At 45.3% G+C, this 27,500-nt stretch overlaps 1 protein-coding gene across 1 annotated transcript in view; it reads left to right on the top strand.

Moving 5' to 3' along the window:
- slc23a1 (solute carrier family 23 member 1) overlaps positions 1–11,776 on the top strand; it is a 25,455-nt gene extending 13,679 nt beyond the window's left edge. The window contains exons 10-13 of the mRNA XM_071512911.1: positions 3,508–3,637; positions 8,303–8,446; positions 9,641–9,736; positions 11,499–11,776. Of these exons, the coding sequence (XP_071369012.1) occupies positions 3,508–3,637; positions 8,303–8,446; positions 9,641–9,736; positions 11,499–11,776 (648 nt within the window). The remainder of the gene's footprint in view (positions 1–3,507; positions 3,638–8,302; positions 8,447–9,640; positions 9,737–11,498) is intronic.
- The last annotated feature ends 15,724 nt before the right edge of the window (positions 11,777–27,500 follow it).

Genomic DNA, 27,500 nt, shown 5'->3' with positions numbered 1-27,500 from the left:
TATCTGTTTGTCCAATTTAAAATCACTGTCCATTATCACACCCAGATTTTTTACAGTGGGTTTTATATATGGTTCCAGGGAGCACAGGTCCATATGAGGAGCATCACAGACACCACTGGGTCCAAATATCAGGACTTCAGTTTTACTCTCATTGAAGTTTAAAAAGTTTAAGGCCATCCAAGCTTTGATGTCCTTGAGACCGTCCAACAATGGTTTGACAGAGTTTGCATCTTTCCGTTTCAAAGGCAGGTAAATTTGTATCTTCTTGATCACACTTTATCTGTAATGTATTTATGCTGCTTAGTATTACAACAGGATCTGGTGGTGAGAAGAAACCGATCAGACTGTGTATTGATCAACATTTGATACTATTCTGGATGGAAATCATTATTTAGTGATGAGCAGCTGCAGGAATCAAATATTTTCTGTACAGAAGCCACTGTGGAACCGGGCACAACTATGTTTAAGGTTACAACATTTTCTTTAACACTTTGATTCTCTGATGAAATGTTTTCATCATGAAAGAATAAAAAGAAACAGTGTGAAACACAATGTAATTTAGTTCTGGGATCAGTGCATAAGAAGAATAAATCCAATTCATGTAACAGTTTGTCACAACATTTAGTTACAGTCTCATCTGAAATTAACGAACTTCCATCAGATAACGACATTCAACACATTAAAGGATAATTCCAGTTATTTCAATATTTCATCACTTCCTTCACTGTGGACCAACACACACACACACACACACACACAAGCAAAGTCCAACAGTCAAACCCATTAATAAAACTTAATGAACCCATAAAGTATAGGAAGCCCTTCATCTTGTCAGGACAGAGAAACGAAGACTTCACATCACAGAACATGAATGGAAAACATCAGCTGTTCCAGTAGAAACCAGTAGAAACCAGATAAAGCTCGGTGGCCTCTCCCTCCATGGTCATAATAGTTAATTGTTAAAACTTTCTCTTAAAACGCTGCAGCCTCATTCACAAAAATCAGCTGGTAATATTCCCTGTGATCATTAACCAGTTCAGTTCTTTTAAATCAAGTCTTACTGTAAAACACATTTTTAGACGTTTTAACTTATTTTATTAATGTTGTTTTATTCTCATGTGACCCTGTCTTGTATTTTTACTTTTTATGTTATTAGCTTTTATTTATTACCGTTTTATTGTCTGTAGGTGTCGCTGCAACTCTGTTTGAAAAGCGTTGTAGCATTAAAGGTTATTATTATTGGTAATGCTAACAGTAACTTTCTGACATTTCCACCATGTGGTCGACAGGATTTCCTAACATCTCAACCAAGAGACCAGGGGCCGTATCCACAAAGCCTCTAGTACTAAGAGTTGGTCCTAGTGGTGAAATGCTAAGAAAACTCTGAGAGTGATGACGTTTTCTAAGAATTTGCCCTTAAAAGTAAGACTAAATCCTAGTAAAGATAAAAGCTGTTCACAAAGCATCTTAGCTCTTCAGAGACTTCAGAGAGCAGAGAGGAGGACTGAGGAGCTGAGGAGTTTCTTAAGAGAGGAGGAACTGGCTGAAAGACGCAGAAAAGATGCATTAATGCTTTTATTATTATTATTATTATTATTATTATTATTATTATTATTATTATCATTATTATGAAGGTTTTCACAATGTTAAGATATTTAGCAAGAGGCAAACAGTGCAGCAGAGATGATTTAGGTTTAAAAACCACACAGTAGAATAATCACACAAACAGTCTCAGCTCCTTCAGACTCATATAGTGAAGCTACATGAGTCTGAATAAGTTTAATCCACAGCAGAACAGCAGCTGTGGATACAGGGAGTTTTCTCTGTGTTGTCTGATCACTGATGGACACATGTCACACACACACATCATCGGCAGTATACTCTTGTTCAAAAATTTTTCCAAAAAATTATACTAATACTACTGAGTCTTGAGCCATTTTCACCAAATCTTAACGTCAAATTAGTAAAGTATAATAACATCACTGCATTCACCCAAATAAAGGCAGAATGCATCAACCTGTGAGGAGCGTACAAGTATTAAAAAGTACGGTTCGTATGGTTTTCTACGGAGCCCCTAAATATTTTTTTATCTTGTGCGCACAAAATAATAACTTGTTCGTGTACAAGATAAAAAAATATCACTTTCGGGACTTTAGGGGCTCCATAGTTTTCAAAGATTTTGTCCAATGAGCTCTATTTTTATTTTATTTTTGATAGTATAAGCAAACCATGCGTTAATATCGAGTAAATTGTGTTTTATCTTGTGTGATTCTTTGTGTTCATTCTGGATGACAAAAAGAGGCGTGTTGATTTTTCTTGATCAACCAATGACAGCGTCCAAAAGAGAGCATCACCCCTAGCAACGGGTCGACCACACCTCCTCACTGAGATACAAGTTCTGTCCGTTCCTGCTCAGAGTCGCTCTGAGAACTTTCCTAAATCTCTCCTGAGCTGAGAAGTTTTAGGCTAAGATAAGATTGAGAGGATTCTCAGAATGTTTGTGGATACGGGCCCAGGAAGCTGTTGATGTAGTGATTTAATGCGAGTGTTGTAGTCAAGTCACCAAACCTCGACTTGAATCTGAGTCCCGAGTCCTCAATGTTCAAATCCGAGTCACCAAGGTCATGTCTGAGTCGAGTCTCTGGTCCTCAGTACCCAGTTATCCAGAAATCCTGCTAGAACAGAGAGACATTCAGTCATTTCATTTGTTTTTTTATTTGTGTTTTGAAGTGGACAAGCAAATCTGAAAACTATACCATAAAGTTATCGTGTTTTATACCATGGTCTGGGTGAATATTTGATTCTGATTGGCTGCAGGGTGTCCATTAATTCCTGATAATGGACACCTACTAAGTAGTTCCAGTGAAACTGTCTGTTCACCGTTCTAAATTAATGCGCTGGCTACGTAGCATCAGCCTGTATCTAAAACGAGTAACCATAGCAACAGGGACGCAGTCAAAGCCTCCGTTTACAATTTGTATGTTTGTGAAAATCTTGATATTGATTTGGGGGCAATGACATGGCTGGATAGCTAGCTAGTCTTGTTGTTAATCATACTGTCAAATAATCCGCGGAGGCCAGTAATTCCTGATTATGGACCTCGTCGGGCTTTATCCCTTACAGACGGATTTACTCTCCTCCTGTCAGATAAACGTTCAGATACTGTCAACCAGCCAGATGATCAGGGACAAATTAGGGAAACGCTGAAAAGACGCAGAGCCGAATCTGAGGTGATCAAGACCCAAGTTCAAGTCCTCAGCGCGCGAGTCTGAGTCCGAGTCCGAGTCCGAGTCATCAATAGTCAAGTCTGAGTCAAGTTACCATCACATCAAGTCATCAGACCTGGGACTCGAGTCGGACTCGGGTGCTGCAGCACCAGTTAAAGGGGAAAGTCCTGTAGAGCAGTGACAGAATCAGAGGTTCCGTTCCCATCTGTAATAAAAACGTATGAAGTGACTGTAAACTTTAGTAGAGTGTTAGATTTAAAAACGTTCCATTTGTCTGCAGGTGGGCAGCAGGCGGGTGGTGCAGTACGGTGCAGCCATCATGTTCCTGTTGGGATCGGTGGGGAAGTTCACCGCTCTGTTCGCCTCTCTGCCGGATCCCATCCTGGGAGGAATGTTCTGCACTCTGTTTGGTAAGACGACAGGAACAAACCGGAGTTTAGGACGTTTACACTCTTCCTCTGTTTTCAAACTGCCACCTCCTTTTTACTTAAGTAGAAACAGGGAGTCACCACAAGGTGAAGTCTTTTTTTTTTCTACTGTCTAAAGCTGAGATGAGTCCACTTACCTTCAGAGTTTTTATTCTGTATTCAGACAGTAGGAAGGCAGACAGGGAGACAGAGCTATGGAGGCAGAGGAAGGAAAGTTCTGGTGGGATTCAATCTCAGGCCTTTAGGGGCTTGTGGGTAAAATTGTCTCTCGTCTCTGTCAGGCAGAGGGGCGGGGCCATGTTTCACCAAGCTCCTCCCCCATCACTCCTCCAATCTGAGTGTTTTACAGACAAATCTATAGCAAACATCTTATTCAGTTGTTGTCTGTTGGACAGTGAAGCTCCAGCATCTCTTAGCCGTTGCTTCTGGAGTTTCTCCAGGACCTGAACTCACTGTACAAGATGTTTCCTGTAGATTTGACTGGAAGACGCTCAGATTGGAGGAGTGATGGGGGAGGAGCTTGGTGAAAAATGGCCCCGCCCTTCTGTCTGACTGACACTTTTACACACAAGCGTTTCAGGGGTAGATGTGGGGGGAAAAGTGCAGCCAAATGACTTGGGCTGACCAATCACAACAAAGAGGAGGAGGGATTTGTTGCTGCGTAGGAACCTGGTTGGACTCTCTGCCTCCATGGCAGCAGCCTGCTCTTTCATTGGTCAAACAAAATACACAGAAACCCTAACTAGTGTAACATGGATGGTCTCCATCTTTAAAAAAGGAGCGGAGGGTTTGTTCCAACTCTGGAGGAATCTCGCCGCTCGGCCTGCTGGGAAATCTTCTGACAAGCTGCTGGGAGGAAACCGACCGACTGTGGAGCCTCAGATTCAGGAGGAACGATGTGGATCACAGAACAGCAGACCAGATTCTTACTCTACAGATAACTGAGGCATCATGGGAGTTTCCTGATCCGGTCTCTATGTGTTCAGTGGATTTGTTCCCTGAGTGTCCTGCAGGAGCCGCTCAGACCCTGTTCAGCTGGTTTGTGTTGTTGCTGCTTCAAGGCATCAACAAGATGCTGCTGGTCTCTCCTGTTTGTATCTTCATGGACAGCAGATCAAGGAGCGGCCGGTCTGGAGAGAGTCCAGTTCAGTGACATCAGGGAGGATCTCTGCTGTCTGAGGATGATGTCATCCTTCTGGCTTCATCACACTGATCTCTGATGGGAACTGGAGGAGCATCAAGTCTGAGCTCATGGTTCTCTGATGGAAAAAGGTTTACTGTCCCATCCAGCTGCCCCAGGTGGAGGAGTTCAGGTATCTGGGGGTCAGTGAGGGTATGAAGGGTAAGAAGTGCAGTGGAGAAGAGAGAGCTGAGCCATAAAGCAAAACTCTCCATTTACTGGTCCATCTTCATTCTGACTCTCACCAGCTTTGGGTAGAGACCAAAACAATGAGATCGCAGATGCAAACTGCTGAAATAAGGGGTGCATTCCATTTGGTAAAGATGTCTCCTCGTCTCCTCGCCCCGCGTCTCCTCGCCCCGCGTCTCCTCCCCTCGCGTCTCCTCCTCGACTCCTCGGTCAAAGGTCAGAGGAAATGAGGAGAAGATGTGAGGAGGCGAGTGAACCTGGCTCAGGCGGATCGTCTTCACTCCATATTGAACTGACGTGAAGCGCTGCGCTGAGGCTCCTCCCACACAGGATGACGGCTGTCTAAATTATTCTAAGGCTCATGTTTTATCCACATAAAAACGTTTAACAAAGTTCAGATTAGTGTTTAATTCATCTAAATTATGCCAGCCTCTAATGAGCCTTGTCTACCTCATGAAGGTAGAACACTTAAAAAAAATCCTAATGCCTAAAAAGCGTTTCTGTTTCCTGATTTACAGCTACATTTTAATTTTGTGAAGCACTTTGTAGTGCTGATAAGAAAGGTGCTATACAAATTGTCCAACTTTTATCCTTTATGCGACTTGGATTAGACAACGATCATGTGGCTGTTTGACACTTACTGGCAATGAACCAAAGTGTTTTATTTTTATTCCTAAATCAATAAATAAATTCCCAAATAAACATAGATCTAGCTGTAAGAGCAAAATGTGCGATTTAAAACAATGAAATGCTGTTAATGTTTAGTAAGAATTTATTCTCCCTAAGAGAAATTCCATGGCAACACAAACAAACACAAGTCATAAGCATGATGAAACTGAATGAGAGAAACATCAAACAAACAGCAAACCAGCTGGTGATCCAGAGACACAGAAGTGATTCCAGGAAGAAAAAACATACCGACCTTTATGATGAAAATATGTGCTGTCATGGCAACGGTCATTAAACAGAAACCTGGAAACAGAGGTAGGCTATGCCTAAAAGGCAGAGAAATTGGCATTTATTTTTTTATATTAAAAAAATAAAATAAAATAGTCTCTAATATAGTTGAAAATGGTCTGCTGCTCAGCCCTCGGTCCTCGGTCTCTTCCTGGAGAAACTCCAGCAGCTCCTTCTGCTCTTCACCTCTCGGCTGCCGGGGGACCGAGGTCAGAGGTCACACATGGGAGCGGGCAGCAGCATCTGATGGCCCTGGCTGCTCATCAGGGGGACTGGGATCGGGGGCCGGATGGGGACTGGGATCGGGGGCCGGATGGGGACTGGGATCGGGGGCCGGATGGGGAGCGCACAGCGGCTGACTCTGGCTGCTGGTCCACATGAGTCTGTTAAAGCAGAGGGAGTGTGATGGTCTCCCCCCCCCGGTGGTCTCATGCAGGAGGCAGAACCAGGACCAGCTGCAGCCGTTTGCTCCTCATCCTCAGTCCCAGAGCTGCTGCTGACTGGAGGTCCTGTTAGAGAGAGACCGCCTGGTGAGAGAGTCACATGTGCATTTATAGGCTATTTCTATATGTCCTAATGAACGGATTTCATTCAGGCTTATTAGATCATGGAATGTCATTCATATTAATGATAAATCCTATAAAATATCTCCATATAAAATTCACGTTACTTGCCCCCACTCACCCTCTCTATGCTCTGGAGGATCAGCTGGTCTCCTCTGTCCCTATAATCACATTCAAGCCTTCAGATCATTTACTTATTTGGAAAAAGTTTGACATCCTACAACTACAACAGATCTGTCAGTATATGAAGTTTAAACGTATAAACCTTCATTAACAAATGTTCATCTAACATTTAAAACCTCTGCTATTTCTGTTTGAAGAATATATAACAAGTCCAGGCGACTTACACCTGTGGATTTTTTTTCTGCCAATGCCCCCAGTTTTCTGATGTATGGAGGCGGGGCTTATATCCACATGTGCCAATGCTTAACTGACTTCACTCATTATTTCCACATGGAGGAAACACCTGAGTCTCCTCCTCCACGCCTGATTGGAGGACGGAGGAGAGGAGACTTGAAGGATCCTTCATGCGTTTTTTAACCAATTGGAACGTCCTTAATGATGGAGGCTCATTTTTGGATGCCGAGTCAGCGAGGAGACGAGGAGGGAGGAGAGGACGCATTTTGGAATGCACCCAAGGTTTCTCCTCCTCAGGGTGACATGAGGTTTCTCCTCAGTGACATGAGGTTTTCTCCTCAGTGACGTGAGGTTTCTCCTCCTCAGTGACGTGAGGTTTCTCCTCCTCAGTGACGTGAGGTTTCTCCTCCTCAGTGACGTGAGGTTTCTCCTCAGTGCGTGATGAAGGTTTCTCCTCCTCAGTAACATGAGGTTTCTCCTCAGGGTGACATGAGGTTTCTCCTCCTCAGTGACATGAGGTTTCTCCTCAGGGTGACATGAGGTTTCTCCTCCTCAGTGACGTGAGGTTTCTCCTCCTCAGTGACATGAGGTTTCTCCTCCTCAGTGACATGAGGTTTCTCCTCAGTGACATGAGGTTTCTCCTCCTCAGTGACATGAGGTTTCTCCTCAGTGACATGAGGTTTCTCCTCAGTGACATGAGGTTTCTCCTCCTCAGTGACATGAGGTTTCTCCTCCTCAGTGACATGAGGTTTCTCCTCCTCAGTGACATGAGGTTTCTCCTCAGGGTGACAGGTTGAAGATCCAGCAGGGTCTTGGTGTTCAGCTGCTGCTCCTCCATATTGAGAGGAAACACCTGGACATCTCCCTTTGGGCGACACCAACTAGAGGAGATACACTGGAGGAACTACACTTCCCAGCATTCCTGGGAGGAGGAGCTGGGGGAACTACACTTCCCAGCATGCCTGGGAGGAGGAGGAGCTGGAGGGACTACATCTCCCAGCATGCCTGGGAGGAGGAGGAGCTGGAGGGACTACATCTCCCAGCATTCCTGGGAGGAGGAGCTGGAGGAACTACACTTCCCAGCATGCCTGGGAGGAGGAGGAGCTGGAGGGACTACATCTCCCAGCATGCCTGGGAGGAGGAGGAGCTGGAGGGACTACATCTCCCAGCATGCCTGGGAGGAGGAGGAGCTGGAGGAACTACACTTCCCAGCATGCCTGGGAGGAGGAGGAGCTGGAGGAAGTTGCTGCTCTGCTGCCCCATACAATACAAATAATAAGAAGAAGAATAAGAAGAATAAGAAGAATAATAAGAAATCCAAAATGAATGATACCAGCAGGCGGTTTGTCTAATTTTGTAATAATACATTTAATAATAATATGAATCTTAATGTTTTTGCAGGTATGATAACAGCAGTAGGTTTGTCCAACCTGCAGTTGGTGGATCTGAACTCGTCCAGAAATCTTTTTGTTCTTGGATTCTCCATGTTCTTCGGTCTGACGCTACCAGCTTACCTGGACACACACAAACACTCCATTAACACAGGTAACACACACACACACACACACACACACACACACACACACACACACACACACACACACACACACACACAGCCAAGGTGGGGGGGTGGATATCTTAGCAGATGACAGAGCTTTATCTTTATCTTTACTCTGTGATTCTCATCTGTGGACCAAGAGGAGAATCTGTGAATCTGAGATCTGCCCTAAATATCAGATCAACAGTAGAATCAGGAAGGACAGGGGAAAAGAAAATTAAATAAAAACATGGTTCACTCACAATGTGCATCTAAAAGTGGGAATATTTGTTGTGTTCTTTCATCTTTCTATCTCATTTGATTTGAACTGCACTAGGTTACTTTTTAAGTCTTTTATCTTTTGTATCTCTTGTCTGTACTTTTGCACTTTTTAATTGCAAATGTTTTATCTTTAGTGTATTTTATCACCCTGTAAAGCAGCTTGAATCACCTCAGTGTATGAAATGTTCTGTATAAATAAACTGCCTGGACAGTCAGCTGGTTCAGCCAAACAGGAAGTCATCAAACACACAGAGAGAGAACTGATCACATGACACACATCCCCAGATCGGTTCAGTTCAGTTCAGTTCAGTTCGGTTCAGTTCGGTTCAATTCGGTTCAGTTCAATTCGGTTTGGTTCAGTTCGGTTCAGTTCGGTTCAGTTCAATTCGGTTCAGTTCAATTCGGTTCAGTTCAGTTCGGTTCAGTTCGGTTCAGTTCGGTTCAATTCGGTTCGGTTCAGTTCGGTTCAGTTCAATTCGGTTCGGTTCGGTTCAGTTCAGTTCGGTTCGGTTCAGTTCGGTTCAGTTCGGTTCGGTTCAATTCGGTTCAGTTCAATTCGGTTCGGTTCAGTTCAGTTCGGTTCAGTTCGGTTCAGTTCAGTTCGGTTCAGTTCGGTTCGGTTCAGTTCAGTTCAGTTCAGTTCGGTTCGGTTCAGTTCAGTTCAGTTCAGTTCAGTTCGGTTCGGTTCAGTTCAGTTCGGTTCAGTTCAGTTCGGTTCAGTTCGGTTCAGTTCGACAGAGAAAAGGAACAACAGTTCTTTGCCCAAACTTATTGATTGATTGATGACTTATTGATTGACTTATTGATGAATATTGAGTGTAGAAGTACACAGTATAGATTAGTTCTCTGTATAGGTCCAGATCATATAGATCCGTTCTCCGTATAGGTCCAGATCATATAGATCAGTTCTGTGTCTGCAGGTCTTCCGGAGCTCGATCAGATCCTGACAGTTCTTCTCTCCACTGAGATGTTTGTCGGAGGATTTTTGGCCTTCTGCCTGGACAACACCATCCCCGGTAACACACACACACACACACTCACACACACACACACACACACACACACACACACACACACACACACACTCACACACACACACACACACACTCACACACACACACACACACACACACACACTCACACACACACACACACGCATGCATGCACGCACACGCACACTCACACACACATACACACACACACACACGCTCTCGATCTCTCTCTGTTTGTGTTTGTTGCTGCTCTTCGTCACTATGAGAGTTATTAATCTGTCACTCAACACTGTCGCCCAGGGCAACAGCTGTGTGTGTGTGTGTGTGTGTGTGTGTGTGTGTGTGAGTTGTAATTCTAAGTCTACTTTCCATATCATGTACATTCGGCTTCATGTTACAGTCTGTGGACTTCGCAGCATGTCTGTCCAGTATGCATGTGTGTGTGTGTGTGAGTGTGTGTCTGTGTGTGTGTGTGTGAGTGTGTGTCTGTGTGTGTGTGTGTGAGTGTGTGTCTGTGTGTGTGTGTGTGAGTGTGTGTGTGTCTGTGTGTGTGTGAGTGTGTGTGTGTGTGTGTCTGTGTGTGAGTGTGTGTGTGTGTGTGTCTGTGAGTGTGTGTGTCTGTGTGTGTGTGTCTGTGTGTGTGTGTGTTTGTGTGTGTGTGTGTGAGTGTGAATACCAGTGTGCTCAAGTAATTTTTAAAGATTTATGATGCGCCTTCACCCTGAGAACCGGGAATACACACAGGTGACAGTGAGAGAGAAACCAATGTTAGCAGGGAATATGTGTGTGTGTGTGTGTGTGTGTGTGTGTGTGTGTGTGTGTGTGTGTGTGTGTGTGTTTAACCTTTTTTCAAGATTCTGAAATTAGAGGGTTAGGGTTGTTGAGACTTGAACTGGAACATGAAGACATAATTATAAATCTGTTGAGATACATTTCTTACAATTCCAAATTAATTTTCTCATTCAAATTCAGTTTAATGAGCTGTGGATTAAAAACTGGTTTAAAATCTGGATTAAGATCTGGATTAAGATCTGGATTAAAATCTGGATTAGGATCTGGATTAAAATCTGGATTAAGATCTGGATTAAAATCTGGGTTAAAATCTGGATTAAAATCTGGATTAGGATCTGTATTAAAATCTGGATTAAGATCTGGATTAAGATCTGGATTAAAATCTGGGTTAAAATCTGGATTAAAATCTGGATTAGGATCTGGATTAAGATCTGGATTAATTTCCTCCAGGTGAAGCAGTCTGGAGTCTTTGTTCAGACTTGATCTTTAGACCGTCACACTGTTCAGTGTTCAGCGTTCTGCATCTGTTGCCGTGGTAACGAGCCGTGTGCAGTACGGTACAGATGGACAGACCAAAACAAAAAGCTGCAGAACGGAGATGTTTCATCTTCACCTTCAGACTCTGAGGAGAGTGATGTCACAGCAGCAGCATCTGGTCTCCCTCCTGGTCTCTCTTCTGGTCTCACTGAGTCTTCCCCCAGACTGTCTGTCTGTCCAGCTGCTGGTTTACTCCTCCATGTTGGTTTCTGGCTCTGGACGTGACTCAGCGTCATGTGACGTAAAGACAGTTTGAAACCCGTCAGACTGAGACCATCTGAAATCTGATCTGATTTCAAACCACAAACCAACCAATCAAAACTATTTCCAGGTGTTTCTACTGGAAAATCAATCTGACAGAAATCTGATTCGGGCTTAAGTCTCTCTCTCTCTCTCTCTCTTTCTGTCTGTCTCTCTCTCTGTGTCTCTCTCTCTTCCTGTCTCTCTCTCTCTCCAGGCTCCAGACAGGAGCGAGGTTTGGTTGAATGGAGATCCTCCTCCTCCTCCTCCTCCTCCTCCTCTTCCTCCTATGACTTCCCCCTGGGGATGGGCGTGGTCAGAAGGACCCGCTGGCTGCGCTGGGTTCCCATCAGCCCCAGCTTCCAGGGCTTCAAGGAGCGGACCGCCCTCTCCCAGCCTGATGAGGAGGAGCGAGGAGGAGGAGGAAGAGGAGGAGAGGAAGGAGAAGAGGAGGAGGAGTCTGCTAACGGCAGCCTGTCGTGTACAAAGGTTTAGCTGCTGAGACAAAAAACACAAATCTGCTGAACGTTCTGTTCCTCAGGAGAACTTCGATCCATCTGGTCTTGGACTCGTTTCAGAAGTAACATTATGACATCACTTCCTCCTCCCTGCAGCAGGAACCGGTTCCTCCAGTCGTTCCTCGTCCTCCTCTGACATCAGTCAGCTGGAGGAAAACTTTTCTACCATTCAGCTGTTTGACAGAATTGTTGTTTACATTGTTAAGTACCAATGAAACATCTGACTGAGACCTGAAGTTTTGTGTTTCTTGAGGTATTGATCACATAAATATTGAGTATGTGAAGTTTTGGTTCAGGGAGGGGAAGTAACGGATTACATGTAACAGGATTACAGTAATCTGAATACAAGATGTAACTGCATAATGAATTATTATTTATTGAATCACTTGCACGTTTTGAAGATAATAAATATAAATTGAAAAATCGAAAGACATCACATCATTTTACCCAACTGGCAATCATGGTGAATTATGGCTGAAAATTGTGATAATAAAACGATTCACAGACTGTTTACAGTAACTTGATATTCCAGAGACAAAGTTCAAAGTAATCAGATTACAGTGTAGGAGTCTACATTCAATCCTTAGAATGTAATCAATAATCTAATAGATTGCATTTGTAAAGTTATTTTCTCAACACTGATGAGACTGGTGTTGAATAAAAACCTTGTATCTCAAAAAGGTTGAGTCAAATATGAAGAGACCAGGAGTCAGATATGAAGACCAGAAGGTGAGACCAGGAGTCAGATATGAAGACCAGAAGGTGAGACCAGAAGTCAGATATGAAGACCAGAAGGTGAAACCATACAGTCAGCATACTGCACAATTGCACCATTGATTTCTCTATTTCTCTATAAAAATCCAATAACAAGAACAACTAAAATAATTGACACATTTCTATGCTGACTGAATATTCAACAAACAGGATCATTTATCTATAAACCAAGAAGGACTATGGAGCCCCAGGGACCACCTGGTATAAATAAAGTTGATCTGGAAATCTGGATTTGTAATATTTTTATTTATTTTTATTTTGATAGGGACGATGGAATTTAACATAGTTCCAATACAGAGCATGAAACTGATGCTGCACAGAGAGTTTATAGCTTTTGCTAATTTTCAACTCTTGTCCCTAGTTGGGCTTTTACATGTACAGTGTAATTAAAATATACAGCTTTCAGTATCATAAAACCTTTATGTTGATAACATCAAAGAGGGACTTTTGGGCCTATATATATACAGTGAGCCATAATAGCCAATCCACATCTAGGCCTATGTGAACCATAACCATTGATTGATCACACCAGTATGTCTAATTTATGATCCGATGTGCGTTCTTCTTATTCCCAAATTGGTGACAATATAAAACCTATTTACTCCATATAGATCATGCTTGTAGAATAAGCATGTTAATGCATAAATCTATAAATGTTATATACAACTCTGTGTCACAGATTTCCACATTTTTTTCTTACCAGGTCGCTCCATAGAGAACAGCCAAAGCAATTGTCACATTTTTATGCTGAATGACAATTGTAAATTGTGAAAGACAGAACACGTTCCGTAATGAACGTGAACACATTGTTTTTAATTGCTAACATGATTTCTGCTGGAGCGGCAGCCGGCAGAGTGGGCGGACATCAGAGTGCAGCACAGCCGCCTCTGGGATCGACCTCTGGGATCGACCTTGTGTGTCTGGGATCGACCTCTGGGATCGACCTCTGGGATCGACCTTGTGTGTCTGGGATCGACCTCTGGGATCGACCTCTGGGATCGACCTCTGGGATCGACCTTGTGTGTCTGGGATCGACCTCTGGGATCGACCTTGTGTGTCTGGGATCTAACTCATGTTGAAAGTCGCCTCTCTGAGCTCACAGTGCAGAACAAACCCGGTTCCCTTTAGCCGAGCACACACTGTATGATTTTAGAAATGTTGTTGTTTAATTCCAACTCCAACTGTACGAGTAAATCGAAGCCAAAGCTCACGATTTATGTGCTCACACTGTATGTGTAGAAAACGGCCCGTCGGCCCCTGCGGACCGTTCTGGCTATTGACAATTGTCAATAAAGATTTGTTTGAAAGCTCCGAGGCTGGTAGAAGTTTGTTTGCTAGCGATAATGCTAACAAGGCAGAAACGTGCTGCCTTGATCATCTGTGCCATCCTGTGTGCCGAAACTTCTAAAAAAAGTTTGGCTCGTCCATTTTGCAGAGAGCATTGGAGGTAAGCTAGCTACGTTTTACCGTATAGATCGTACGTTGTTAACTTGATAGCTAGCTGCAGCTGAAGATCAGCGGCTACGTTTCTCTCCTTCATATCGGTCGTGATAGGAGGAGGAGGAAACATCAAAGAGGCACGTATACTGTCGCCACAGCTCGACCGACCCGGCCTCCATGTTTTCCGTCCACATGACGCGTCGCCATGGCGGTTTCAGACGCTTCTCAGTGAGAAAAAAGGCGCTGACCTCGGGGAATCGACTCGCGGCTCTGCTTCGACCGAGAGCCTGACGACGGCCGACCAAAGTTTCTGACGTGTCAGAAATTCATCCGAACGTCCGACGGCCGGTCGGGACCAGCTGATCGGTCCTCGCTCCCTCTGTACGACGCCCGACGCCCGACGCCCGACGAAGATGAAATCCGGTCCGACTCTAAAATGAGTCGTGCGGCTCGGCTCAGAAATCGAACAGTGTGCAGCTTCAGTTTGTCTCAAAGTGTCAAACGGTTTCCCGTCCACGCCCATGGCGTTTGTTCTTCACTCCTCGTGACGAGTATCTTCACCAGCTTTCATAAGATTGTTCCCATATTTCAGCTGAGCAGTGATAGAAAGCTGTTCATTGGATAAAAAAAACTTGCTTTACTCGCATTCCATCGGTCATTGTGAAACATTGCTTTTACTTCGCCGAACATAATGCATCCAAGTTTTTTGGGGGGTTTTTCGGTCAGAATAGTTTGTGAATCTAAAATGGAAATCCGGCACAGTGCCGGAGAACTTTAAGATTTTAAGAGATAGTGAGGTGAATATTGGACTTTTGGACCCATAGTGAAACTGTTTGGCTTCACAACACTTGGGTTCTGCTGCAGAGCTGCTTGCAGTAATCTTCACCTTTTTGGAAGTGTAAAGGACCTGGCGTCTCATTTATAAATGTTGCGTACGCACAAAACGGGGCCTGAAAGAGACGTACGCCACTTCCCACGCAAAAGTTGTGATCTATAAAAAACAAACTTGACGGGAGAATGTGCGCACCTGTACGTTAACTCTGACCCGTGCGTACGAACATTTTGGAGACAGGAAACGGTGACTGAGATGGCAAAGTAGTAAAATAAAGCAAAAAATGGCCTTTACACTCAGTTCATTTCCAGGCCGACTCCTCATCAGCTTAGAAACCCCTCTAATAATAATAGTCCTTGTCAGTAGAACGTCTAGGATACAACTAAATAGTGTCTTTGTTGCTTTAGTTCCAAACCCGATCATTTGTCTAAAAAGCATCTATATGTTATATAGGCTGACATGGTGTGAATTAGTCTCAAGTAAGTACATTACAGTCTTTTAGGAGAGACCCAGTTTGTCACAATTAAATCCGACAAATTCAAGGTGTTAGGCATTTGGACTGGAAGTCTCAAGGTAATAAATGATGATGCGTTCTGAGGCACAGGGAGCATTGGAGACGCCGGGGCCAAGTGCAGCCTCCTCTGGTTCACCGGTCTCACACTGTCTGATCCCTGAGTCACAAAACCACAATACAGAACTTGTCTATGCGTGTTTTATTCAAATCAAATGAATGTGAAATGTTGAGTGCGTGGTTATTTCACTCTTTCCAAAATCAAAAGGCACATTTACGATACCTGGGTCAGTCGCAGCATCTCATCTTCCTCTGTAACCCTAAGTCAGAGTCACGCTGGGTTTCTGGCACAAAGCCACTAAACAGGTTTCCCCGTCATCGAGGTGAAACGTTCCAGAGGAGAGAGCTCCGGTGTCTCCTCGCCCGCCGGTGCTGCTGACACAACAGTCCAATGCGCTTCTTGGCGTCAACCTATATAGTGGACAATTTATTTTTAAATTTTAGTTTTATAAAGGGTCTGGCTCTCGGAGCTGCAGCATTAACTGCTGCTGTGACATTTTGCCTCTCGACAAACTGTTTCTGGTTGGTGACGCCCGAGCCGAGGCCACCGGGGACATTTCTCTTTTCCGTCTAGCTCCGGCTTTGACATTTTCTCACACAGTAGAATGGAATGACAAACATATTTACACACACATCAGTATTCATTCAGGGCGTTTCATTGACCATCTATGGTTAATTGTGGGAGTGAAGAGGCGGAGTATGAGGCTCGTGCACGAGCGCAACATTTCAAGTTGGATAAAGGGGAAATTGCGTGCAGGTGTGCGTACGCACGGTTTTATAAGTCTGATTTTTTTAGGCCGCACGCCATTTTTGGCTTTTGTGCGCACGTACACTTTTGGTATGGATCCTACACACTGTTTTATAAATGAGACCCCAGTTTCTGTTCATTGTTCTGCAGAAGGCTGACATGGAGACATGGAACATGGATCGTAAAAAACTGTAATATTCTTCATATTGTATTCTCATGTGGTTATAATCCCTCAACAACTACTGTCAACATGCCAGTGAGGAAGGCACTTAACGCCCAACTGCTACAGTGGAGCTGCTCAGTAGAAACCAGTAGAAGACTGTGTTGTACTGGTTAGCTCCCAGTAGAAACCGGTAAGCGTATGATGCTTCACAAAGTTTGTGTTTCAGGTTTGTAAACCATGAAAAATTGTCTCTTGGCTAAAACCCTAACCCAATTTACAGCAATGTTTATTAATGTGCACTGTCCCTGTTAAATAAACCAACAAATAAAATGAGAAAAAGATCACAATATCATCAGTCAATAACAGCTTTTTACATAAAAAACATAAGTGTAAAAAAAGAAAACTAACAAACCAACAAACCCAAAACAATGGTGGACAGAACTGTGATTGATCACAAAGCTTCAAACACAGAAACACTGTACTCACACTGGAAACTCAACACACAGATCTGTTTTGTAGTGAAAACAAAGTGTTCAGCTTCTTAACACTGAACTCATAATCAGGCGTCCAGCATCTCTCAGCTGATTCAGTGTCAGGATGCTGTGTGCATGTTTTAATGGTGTGTGTGTATTTTAAAGGTGTTTTGCATGTTTTCATGGTGTGTCGCGTGTTCACATGGGTGTTGCATGTTGTCAGGGTGTGGTGTGTGTAAGGTTGGCCGGTTGTGTCGGCAGGGGGAAGGGGAGGCAGTGTGGGGCGTACAGAGTGGGCAGGGCCAGGGTGGGCGGGTAGGGCACTACTGACAGGACGGTGGGGGCGGAGTTAGTGCAGCCTACTGGTAGGACAGCCGCATTAGGGGCGGGGTTAGCAGGTGGGAGGAAGACCTCGATGTATCGCCCCGTTTCCGGATCAAACAGCATCTTCCTCCGAGGCTGGGGGGGCGTGTCCACATAGAAGCACCGTCCACTTTCAGGGTCCAATAGCATGTGTCGGGGGGCGTGGCCACTGTAGAGGTTCCCAGGGGCAACAGCCACAGCAGAAGCAGCCATGTCAACTAGGAACTCACTTTGTGTCTGTGTGGGTAAAAAACCCTGTACGCTACACACAGACTGCTGCTTCCGCTGCTGTTGTTGATCTTGCTGATTTTTTTGCTGTTGTTGTTCATGATGTTGTTGATGTTGTTGTTTATGTTGTTGCTCTTGTGTTGCAGAGGTCAGTGTGTTGGCGCTGCTCTCTGGGCTTCCTGTAGTGTTGTTGTTGTTGTGAGGAGGAGAGTATTTGATGAGGCCTTTATATCCGTCTGGCTGGTAGGAAGTAGAACCTGTCGCTCTGCTTCGGTTCTCCTCAGACTGCGTTCTCCTCAGCAGGTGGAGGGTGGGACCGGGCTGGGGGAGGCTCTGGAGCTGCAGCTGGGTCTGGAGGGTGGGACCGGGCTGGGGGAGGCTCTGGAGCTGCAGCTGGGTCTGGAGGGTGGGACCAGGCTGGGGGAGGCTCTGGAGCTGCAGCTGGGTCTGGATGTAGCTCAGAGGACCCTGGACATAGCTGACCTTCCCCAGGTGAGGGTGCAGCACAGCGGGGTAGGCGGCCAGGGTGTTGGGGGTATAGAAGTAGGAGGAGAGAAGTGGCTGGGTGGGGCCAGGGGCAGAGGCAGAAGTGAAGCCCAGGATGGTGCCCTGTCCCTGGGATAAGGGAGGCAGCTGGGTGCCCTCGGGGCTGAAGGGGGGCGGAGTTTGGCAGGAGACTAACGCGGGAGAGAGGCAGGAGATCTCAGGCTGGGAATTCGAACCTCCAAGTCTCTCTGATTGGCTGGGCTCTGACAGCTCACCAATGGCAGATGGTTTGGTGGGTGGGTCTAACAACGTCACAGGCCTGATCTGATTGGATGCTTCCGCCACACACTCAGTTAAAATTGGCTCGCTGCCTCGTCTTCGCTGTGCGACTGGATGAATGAATCTGCTGCACTCTTTTCTCTCCTGTGATTGGTGGAGAGCTGTGGCTACCTTGGCAACGTATCCTCTGGAGGAAGTGGTGCAAAGCGTTGGCTGAGGACCCAGCCGAGATCGCTTCCTGGTCACTACAGTTTCCTCATGCCCTTTGACCCCCACGGCCTGCTGGTAGCTCGGAGGAGGACTGTTCTCTTGGCCAATCACCTTGTAAGTTGCTGAAGAAGTGCTGTTGCTCTGACCAATCCCGTTCTGTGTAGCTGGAGCTGCAGTGTTCCTTCTGAAGGAAAGGCTATAGGTGTTTTTAACCAAACTCCTCATGTCCCTCACCACATGAACAGGAGCCATGGCTTTACATACACCAATACTACTGGCTTTACCCAGAGGACAGCTGGGAAAACGGAACTCTTCTTCTCCTGTCTCTCCTCCCGTCTCTCCTCCCGCCTCTCCTCCTGTCTCTCCTCCCGTCTCTCCTCCTGCCTCTCCTCCCATTTTTCCTCCTGTCTCTCCTCCTGTCTCTCCTCCCGTCTCCTGGTCTCCAGGCTGGGTGACATTCGGTATTACTGGAGCTTTGTGGTTTTTCAGGCTGAGCTGAGCAACTCCCTGCAGGTAGTTTGTGCTGCTGGAAGTCAGATGAGAGTTTTTCATGTTGTTGTAGATAAAGTTTTTAGAGTTGATATGATGCTCTGAGGCAGTGAAGGAACTCTGCTCCACCTGCATCTTCTTAGACAGGACACTCTTGATGATGCATGATGCCATCTTGGTTTTAGTTTCGTCCAATGAAAAGGACTTCTGGAGTCGTTGCCTCGGGATACAGTCACTGCTGACAACACCATGAAGCCCTAGGAGCAGAACAACAAGGAGGGGTCAGACAGATAAGAGCAGAACAACAAGGAGTCAGACAGATAAGAGCAGAACAACAAGGAGTCAGACAGATAGGAGCAGAACAACAAGGAGGAGTCAGACCGATAGGAGCAGAAAAACAAGGAGTGGTCAGATTGCTGACAGTACAGTGAATCAGGGTGTTACTGGTCACTTCCTGTCTAAATAAAATAAATGAAATTAATTAAATAAAGTCTTTGATTACCTTGGCCGGCCCCTGCTACCATGCCCTTGTAGACCCTGTTGCTGTCAACCTCAGCGTTGGTTGCCAAGCGCTGGTGGAAGGAAGTAGGCATACTGTGTTGTCGTAGCAACAGCTCAGGGCGGTGACGCGGCATGGGGCAATGCAGCTCATTGGCTAACACCTCACTCTTGGCTCCTCCCCCTATGCTGGGTCCATTCTTCACTATGACCTGAAGATATTATATTATTTTTCATGAATTTACACACACCCTCCCATAATGCAGTATGACTGAGTCAATGAACAGATGGATGGATGGTTGTTAAGATGGACAGAGAGATGGAGTACCTCAGGGTTTTCCAGGCCGGCTGGGTTGATGTTCTCCTCCGAGCCTCGTCTCCTCAGCTGGATCTGACGCTTAGGAACCATCCTTAGCACCTCCCTCTCCTCACCTCTGACCTGGAGTACAGACGACAGTAGAACACAGTAGAAAAGTCCTGACCTTTAGCTTGGAATACAGCAGCAGTGCAACAGTACAAGTTGAGTAGGAACTCTTAACCTCCTGCAATATAGAGGACAGTAGAATAGAGATTAGAGTTTAGTTTTTGTTTTAGAACATAATTTCGCCAAATAGAATTTTTATTGATAGACGAGAACATAGCGGAGGGATACATGCCTCCGCTGTGTCAATAATTGCTTCTCTTGATCCCTCCATCCTCTCCCTTCCACTCTTCTCCAAACCATCTCCACTGACATCACTTCCTTCCTCACTGCCCTTATCAACTCCTCTCTGTCCTCAGGTCTTGTTCCAGCTGCTCTACAGACTGCTAAAGTCAAGCCTCTTCTTAAGAAACCCTCCCTTGACCCTGCTGCTATCCAGAACTTCAGACCTGTATCTCTTCTCTCCTTTCTATCCAAAACCCTGGAGCGAGCAGTTTCCAACCAACTTTCTCTCTCTCTCTCTCTCTCTCCCAGAACGACCTCCTGGACCCTCTTTAATCCGGTCTCAAGGCTTCTCACTCTACTGAGACTGCTCTCCTTGTGGTCCCAGAGGCCCTGCACTCTGCCAGGCTTCCTCCCTCTCCTCTGTCCTCGTTCTCCTTGACTTGTCTGCTGCTTTTGATACAGCTGACACCAAATCCTTCTCTCCATCCTCTCTGGACTGGGAATAACTGAATCTGCAGACTCCTGGTTTGCATCTTATCTGTCTAACCGCTCATACCAGGTCTCATGGAGAGGATCTCTGTCCAGACCCTGCACACTTAGCACCGGTGTCCCTCTGGACTCAGTCCTGGGACCCATGCTGTTCTCTCTCTATACTAAATCCCTTGGTCATGTGATCTCCTCTCATGGCTTCTTCTGTCACTGCTATGCTGACGACACTCAGCTCTCCCTGTGCTTCCCCTCAGATACACAAATTGATGGACGCATCTTCACATGTCTCAAAGACATCAGTGCTTGGATGTCTGTTCTCCACCTCAAGCTCAATCTCTCACAGACCTCCATCACCATGACAACACCACTGTGTTTCCCTCTCAGACTGCCAAGAACCTCGGGCTGATCCTGGACCAGCAGCTGTCCTGCTCTGCCTGCATTGCAGCGACGACCCGCTCCTGCAGGTTCTCCCTCTGTAACATCCGCAAAATTCGACCGTTCCTCACGAGGGAAGCGGCTCAGCTCCTGGTCCAGGTTCTTGTCTTCTCCCACCTGGACTACTGGACCCTCTGCCATCAGACCTTTACAGCCAATCAGAACGCTACAGCCCATCTGGTGTTCAACCAACCAAAACTCTCTGACGTCTCTCCCCTCTTCCAGTCGCTTCACTGGCTTCCATCTCTACTGCATCAGATTCAAGTCCCTGGTCCTCTCCTACAGAACATCAGACCACCTCCCTATCTGCAGTCTCTGGTCAGGTTCAGACCCCGCCTCCCTCCCTCCGCTCCTCCCCCCTCGCAGGTCGCCTCCCTCCCTCCGCTCCTCCTCCCTCGCAGGTCGCCTCCCTCCCTGGAATGGTGGATCGAGCTCCATCATTGCCCATCTTTCGGCGGAGAAACTTCTCTTCAGGTTACACATGGACCCCTCTTCAACTAACATATCTTCTTCCCCTTCTTTGAAAAGAACTACTTATTCCTATTAAAAGGGTTAGCTGATGAAGACTGTGATGCACAGTTGGTTTCACAGTTGGTTTCACTTGACAAAATGCACTTATTGTAAGTCGCTTTTGACAAAAGCGTGCTAAATGATGTAATGTAATTTCTAAGTCAGTCATAGAGAAATGTGCCATACCACTACCCATGTTGCCCTCATTTGATGGAGATGGGAGCTCGACTATACTATTTTGGATTGATTTGATTTTGGATCTAATATTAGTGATCATATAATTAAAGAAGGTAGCAAACTCTTCACATCTAGCAGTAGAGAGCAGGTCACATGATACAACAGCATTGGGTTTATCAGGTTGTCAGTAGTACTAAAAATAATTTGTGCATTGTTTCTGTGATTGTCAGTGATACCAGAGAAAAATTATTGTGATTGTTTATATTGACTGTTGTGCTACTTAGCCATCAGGAGAAACCTGATGAGCGTAGGGTGAGTTCAGTGTTCCTGGATAATAAGCATGATCCTTCATGGTTGGGGTGGAGACAATATAAAATTGTCCACAAAGGGATTGTCAGTACTGCAACATTAACCCTTCAGCCAGATGTGGAGTTGTCGTAGGGAAGGGGGGAGTGGGCCGGAAATCACCAGAAATATTTCAAGCATGGAGCCAAAGCTTTACAAAGTCTTGTTTCAGTGTTTCCAATTCTTAAAATTTGACGTAATTTATGCCAGCGTGGCAAACAACAGTGGGAACCGTGTGGTGATGATGAGTAGTTGCATAGTAGAGTCGTGTATGTCCTGGCTCGAGCTCCAGGGAAGCAAAAGGTCAGACCTGCGAGGCGATGGACCATGGAGGACCCAACCACGAGCACAGAGGAGGGTGCAGGAGTGTCTCCATCCCTGAAGGGTGGCTGTAGTTCAGGGATGGAGTTCTTCCACCTTCCAACAGTCCTCCATACCAACCAGGTCCAGAAGGTCCTTCTTCAGCTGGACAGCCTCGCAACCTGCTGTCCACCAGCAGGTTCTGACAGACTCCACCTTCTGTCCAGAGCTCCAGACTCCGCCCACCTTCTGGCCACAGCTCCAGACTCCATCCACCATCTGTCCACAGCTCCTAGCAGCTGCTTTTGAACAGAATCCATTCTGACTCCATGTTCCTCCTTTGATGCAGGAGAAGCTCCTTCCATCATTCAGACAGTCTTCACCAGGCTGGAGCTAACCTTCAGGTTTGGGTTTATCTCTCCTCTCCTGTCTGAGTTTGCCACACCCTCTTATTAATTAGCTGCACCTTGCCATAACGCTATTGGTCTAGGGAGGCGTTTAGTGTTCAGCGTAGTGCAAGGCATGTTGGGAAACTGAGTATCTAAACAATTTCAGTAAGACAGCTACTCTGTTTCTCCCAGTTTCTCCCCAGAATTAATTTTAGAACTGCTGTGAGTTGACTGATCTGGATTTCGTCAGAATTGGACTACTTGAGGTGTGGTTAGGGTTTACGGTTTAAAAGTGTAATAAATAATAGTAATGCAACAACAGTAATAATAAAACAACTCTACCTGATTCTCCACAGCAACGTCAACACATTCGAAGCCGCTCTCCGTGTCTGACTCCTCCTCGGATGGGAGGATGACGGAGGGAGAGAAGTGGAGGGACAGATCTTCCTCTGACCAGTCGCTGATGCTCCCCTCCTCCTCCTCCTCCTCCCCCTCTTCCTCCTCTGAGGGCCGGGAGGAGGAGCGGCAGCTGGAGAAGATGTCCAGATAGTCAGCCTGGGAGGCGAACTCCGTCTTTCTCCTCTCCAACCCGCGGTGAACGTCGGTACGCACGGCCGCCTCCTCAAGAGGCTTCTCCTCTTCCTCCTGGCCTCCTGCTGTCTGGTTTGTAGGAACTAGTTTGTACGATGGAGGGTTTTGGGTTTTGGCGGTGTGATGCGGAAGCCGGTCAACCTCGGGGCAGCGATGGGCGCTGAGGAAGAGGAGCTCCCTCCCTCCTCCTCCTCCTCCCTCCTGCCTGCTGCTCATGTTGAGACTCGCTCACACTCTTTTTCTTCTGAATGTTTTCTGTTGTTTCTTTTATTCCCGTCTTACTCTCTCTCTCTCTCTTTCTACCCCTCTGTTTTGCTCCTTCTCTCTTCCTCTTTCTCTCTTTTGGAAGAAAAGTCCTCCCGGAAAGCAGGGATGGATAGATAGGAAGACAGAGAAAGACAGAGAGAATAGATTGTTGATATCCTGATCTTCAACACTGTATTTATTCCTCTGGCTTCAAGTCTCTGCTGTAGTACCAAAGGTGAAGAAGAACTCTTCAGAGTAAAGTCAATAAGTTAAATACCAAAGATGAACAATGAATGTAAGATCATTGTGAAACATGGAGGCACCAGGATGCAGGTCAGGTGACGGCAGGACGGTTTCCAGAGAGACAGGGTCATGTATGTTACAGAGAGAACAGGTCATGTATGTTACAGAGAGAACAGGTCATGTATGTTACAGAGAGAACAGGTCATGTATGTTACAGTTACACATGAAGAATCTTCTTCGTAAAGAAACACAGTAGTTATCCAACTGAAAACTTCTGAGGAGTTTAGTTCATTGAAGCAGGAGAGTTTTCATACAACAGACAGTAACATCCAACCTGCTGGGTTCTGGTTCAGGTAAAGGTTTTGGGTCCAGGTTCAGGTAAAGGTTTTGGGTCCAGGTTCTGGTAAAGGTCAGGGTTCTGCTTCTGGTTCTGGTTCAGGTTCTGTAAAGTCCAAGGTTTCCGTCCCTGTTGGAAGATTCAGTTTCCCAGAGTCACTCCAGAGTTTTTCCGGGTAATTTAACTTTTTTGTTTCCAAAGTTTTTCAGAGGAACTCCAACTTTCTTGATGGATTTTTAAGTTTTCCAGATCAATTCATTTACCAGAGAAACTCTGGTGTGGTTCCCAGTCCCTGCTGTGTTTTGTTTGCTGTAGTTGTCTGGTAGTTAAGTCTGGGCTAGATGTCCAGGCGGTCGACACTGAGAGAGAGAGAGAGAGAGAGAGAGAGAGAGAGGGAGAGAGAGAGAGAGAGAGAGAGAGAGGAGAGAGAGAGAGGGAGAGAGAGAGGGAGCGAGAGAGAGAGAGAGAGAGAGAGAGAGAGAGAGAGAGAGTTCGGAAGTGTGGATCTGAATGTTGGCAGACTGGAAAAACACTGGCATAACTAGACTGATAAAGAGAGGAAGGGTGGGGGAGAGAGAGAGAGAAAGAGAGAGAGAGAGAGAGAGAAGATAGGAGAAGGAGGGAGACAGAAAGGGAGAGTGTTGGTGTCAGAGTGCAGGTTGGGAGAGGGGATGGTAGAGAGACATAGAGAGATACAGAGAGAGAGAGTGTTGGTGTCAGAGTGCAGGTTGCAGAAACTTTGCTATTCTTGGAGCAGAGTGACAGAAGAGCCTGCAGCTGTCTCTCTCTCTCTCTCTGCCTCTCCCTCTCTCTCTCTCTCTCTCTCTCTCTCTGCCTCTCCCTCTCTCCCTCTCTCTCCTCCCTCTCTCTCTCTCTCTCTCTCTCTCTCTCTCTCTCTCTCTCTCTCTCGCTCCCTCTCTCTCTCTCTCTCTCTCTCTCTCTCCTCTCTCCCTCTCTCTCCCTCTCTCTCTCTCTCTCTCTCTCCCTCAGTCTGTGACAGGCGGTCCCTCTCCAGCAGGATCTGCTGTTGGACACTTTCATTTAGTTTAGTGAAGTTGGGGATTAATAATTCAAATTTCTTAAAGTATTCTACTCTAATAAAATTATATTTGTCACATTTCAAGAGGAAGTGCATCTCTGTCTCCACCTCACCTGTTGTGCAGGTGAGGTGGAGACAGAGATCACTATCACTATTATCACTCTCTGTCTCTCTCTCTGCCTGTTGCTGTCTCTCTCTCTGGTAAAGATCTTCATTAGTTTTGGCGTCATGGTGGCTCAGTGTAGGAGAAGGAGTAATACTAGTAGCAGTAGCAGTAATAGCAGTAACAGTAGTAGTAATAGTAGTAGCAGCAGTAGTAGTAGTAGTAGTAGTAGTAGTATGGCAAGCCGTTTTAGCATTTATTCCATATCCTTGATATCAAACACCACTGCGCTTTACTAGTTGGACATTTTGTCTTACTAGTTACACTAGTAAGGCTCTTTTTGTCCTTACTAGTTAACTAGCCAGGGCCAAAATGCTTACTAGTAGAACTAGTAAGAGCTAAAATGTTTACTAGTTGAACTAGTAAGGCCCAAAATGTTTACTAGTTGAACTAGTAAGGCCCAAAATGTCCATTAGTCACACTAGTGAGGGTCTTTTGACCTTACTAGTTGAACTAGTAAGGGCCAAAATGTTTACTAGTTACACTAGTTGCACTAGTAGAGGCGGGACAGTGTGCATTGAGGCTTCCAATTGGCTCTCCAGTGCAAATTTTAAAATGCCAACCAATCAGGACTCAGCATTTTGTCATTTTCCAGCTGCATTTCGCAGCTTACTAGTTGAACTAGTAAGGTCCAAAATGTCCACCAATTTCCATCTTACTAGTTGGACAAAACTGCTCACTAGTCGACATCTGCGCGCGACTAGTTCAACTAGTGAAGTGCTATACCGTCTACATGTTAAACTAGTTACATTTTAGCACTTTACTAGTTGAACTAGTTGCGCGCAGATGTCGACTAGTGAGCAGTTTTGTCCAACTAGTAAGATGAAAATGTCAACTAGTAAGCCGAATATCAGTGCCACTAGTTGAACTAGTAAGGTCAAAAAACCCTCACTAGTGTAACTAGTAAACATTTTTGCTCTTACTAGTGTGACTAGTGGACATTTTGGACCTTACTAGTTCAACTAGTAAATATTTTGGGCCTTACTAGTGTGACTAGTGGACATTTTGGACCTTACTAGTTCAACTAGTAAATATTTTGGGCCTTACTAGTGTGACTAGTAAGCTGCAAAATTAAAAAAATGCTGAGTCCTGATTGGTTGGCATTTTAAATTTTGAACTGGAGAGCCAATCGGCAGCCTCAATGCACACTGTCCCGCCTCTACTAGTTCAACTAGTGAACATTTTGGGCCTTCCTAGTGTGACTAGTAAACATTTTGGCTCTTACTAGTTCAACTAGTAAGCCTCACTAGTGTGACTAGTAAACATTTTGGGCCTTACTAGTTCAACTAGTAAGGCCAAAAAACCCTCACTAGTGTGACTAGTAAACATTTTGGGCCTTACTAGTTGAACTAGTAAGCATTTTAGCTCTTACTAGTTCTACTAGTAAGCATTTTGGCCCTCACTAGTTAACTAGTAAGGTCAAAAAGAGCCTTACTAGTGTAACTAGTAAGACAAAATGGCGAACTAGTAAAGCGCAGTGGTGTTTGATCAAGGATATGGAATAAATGCTCAAACGGCTTGCCATATACTGTAGTAGCAGTAGTAGTAGCAGTAGTAGTAGTAGGAGTAGTAGTAGTAGCAGTAGCAGTAATAGCAGTAACAGTAGTAGTAATAGTAGTAGCAGCAGTAGTAGTAGTAGTAGCAGTAGTAGTAGCAGTAGTAGTAGTAGCAGTAGCAGTAGCAGTAGTAGTAGTAGCAGTAGCAGTAGTAGTAGTAGTAGTAGTAGTAGCAGTAGCAGTTGTACTAGGTCAGGGGTGGGCAACATTTTTCCCAGAGGGCCATACTGACTTAGATAAAGTAAGCCACACATTGGACAATTGAACTGAAACATGAAACACACAGTACTGAATGTACTGAGTTTGTTAAACTACATGAAGTTGGTGGACATGACAGATTGCTTTACAGGCTATTTGCCAGCCCAGAAGGCCTGGGTCCTTCTTTCAAAAAACAAGAACTTTCTGTTAGAAAATGTTGACTTTTACAGCTGTATGTGTCAATCTGTACTCTGAGCTTACAATGAAAAGATTTACTTACATAAAGCAATCCACTTAAATGCAGTATCAACTTTTAAATTAGCCTATCTTGCCAATTGTCTGATATGCACCACTGCATGAAACACATTGCATTATGTTATAAATATGGACTCAAAGCAGACTGTTTTAAAGTTATCAGAATTTAATACACCACGATACTCTCTTGGCATATCGAACACACCGCCTTTGAACCGACACAGTAAG

The sequence above is a fragment of the Centroberyx affinis genome, unplaced genomic scaffold (assembly GCF_046629955.1).
Source record: "Centroberyx affinis isolate AG114_WGS23_722 - 3 ecotype Tasmania unplaced genomic scaffold, CSIRO-AGI_Caff_v1 ptg006627l_1, whole genome shotgun sequence".
In the NCBI taxonomy this organism is placed as follows: Eukaryota; Metazoa; Chordata; class Actinopteri; order Beryciformes; family Berycidae; genus Centroberyx; species Centroberyx affinis.
This window is presented reverse-complemented; position numbering and strand designations above follow the sequence as displayed.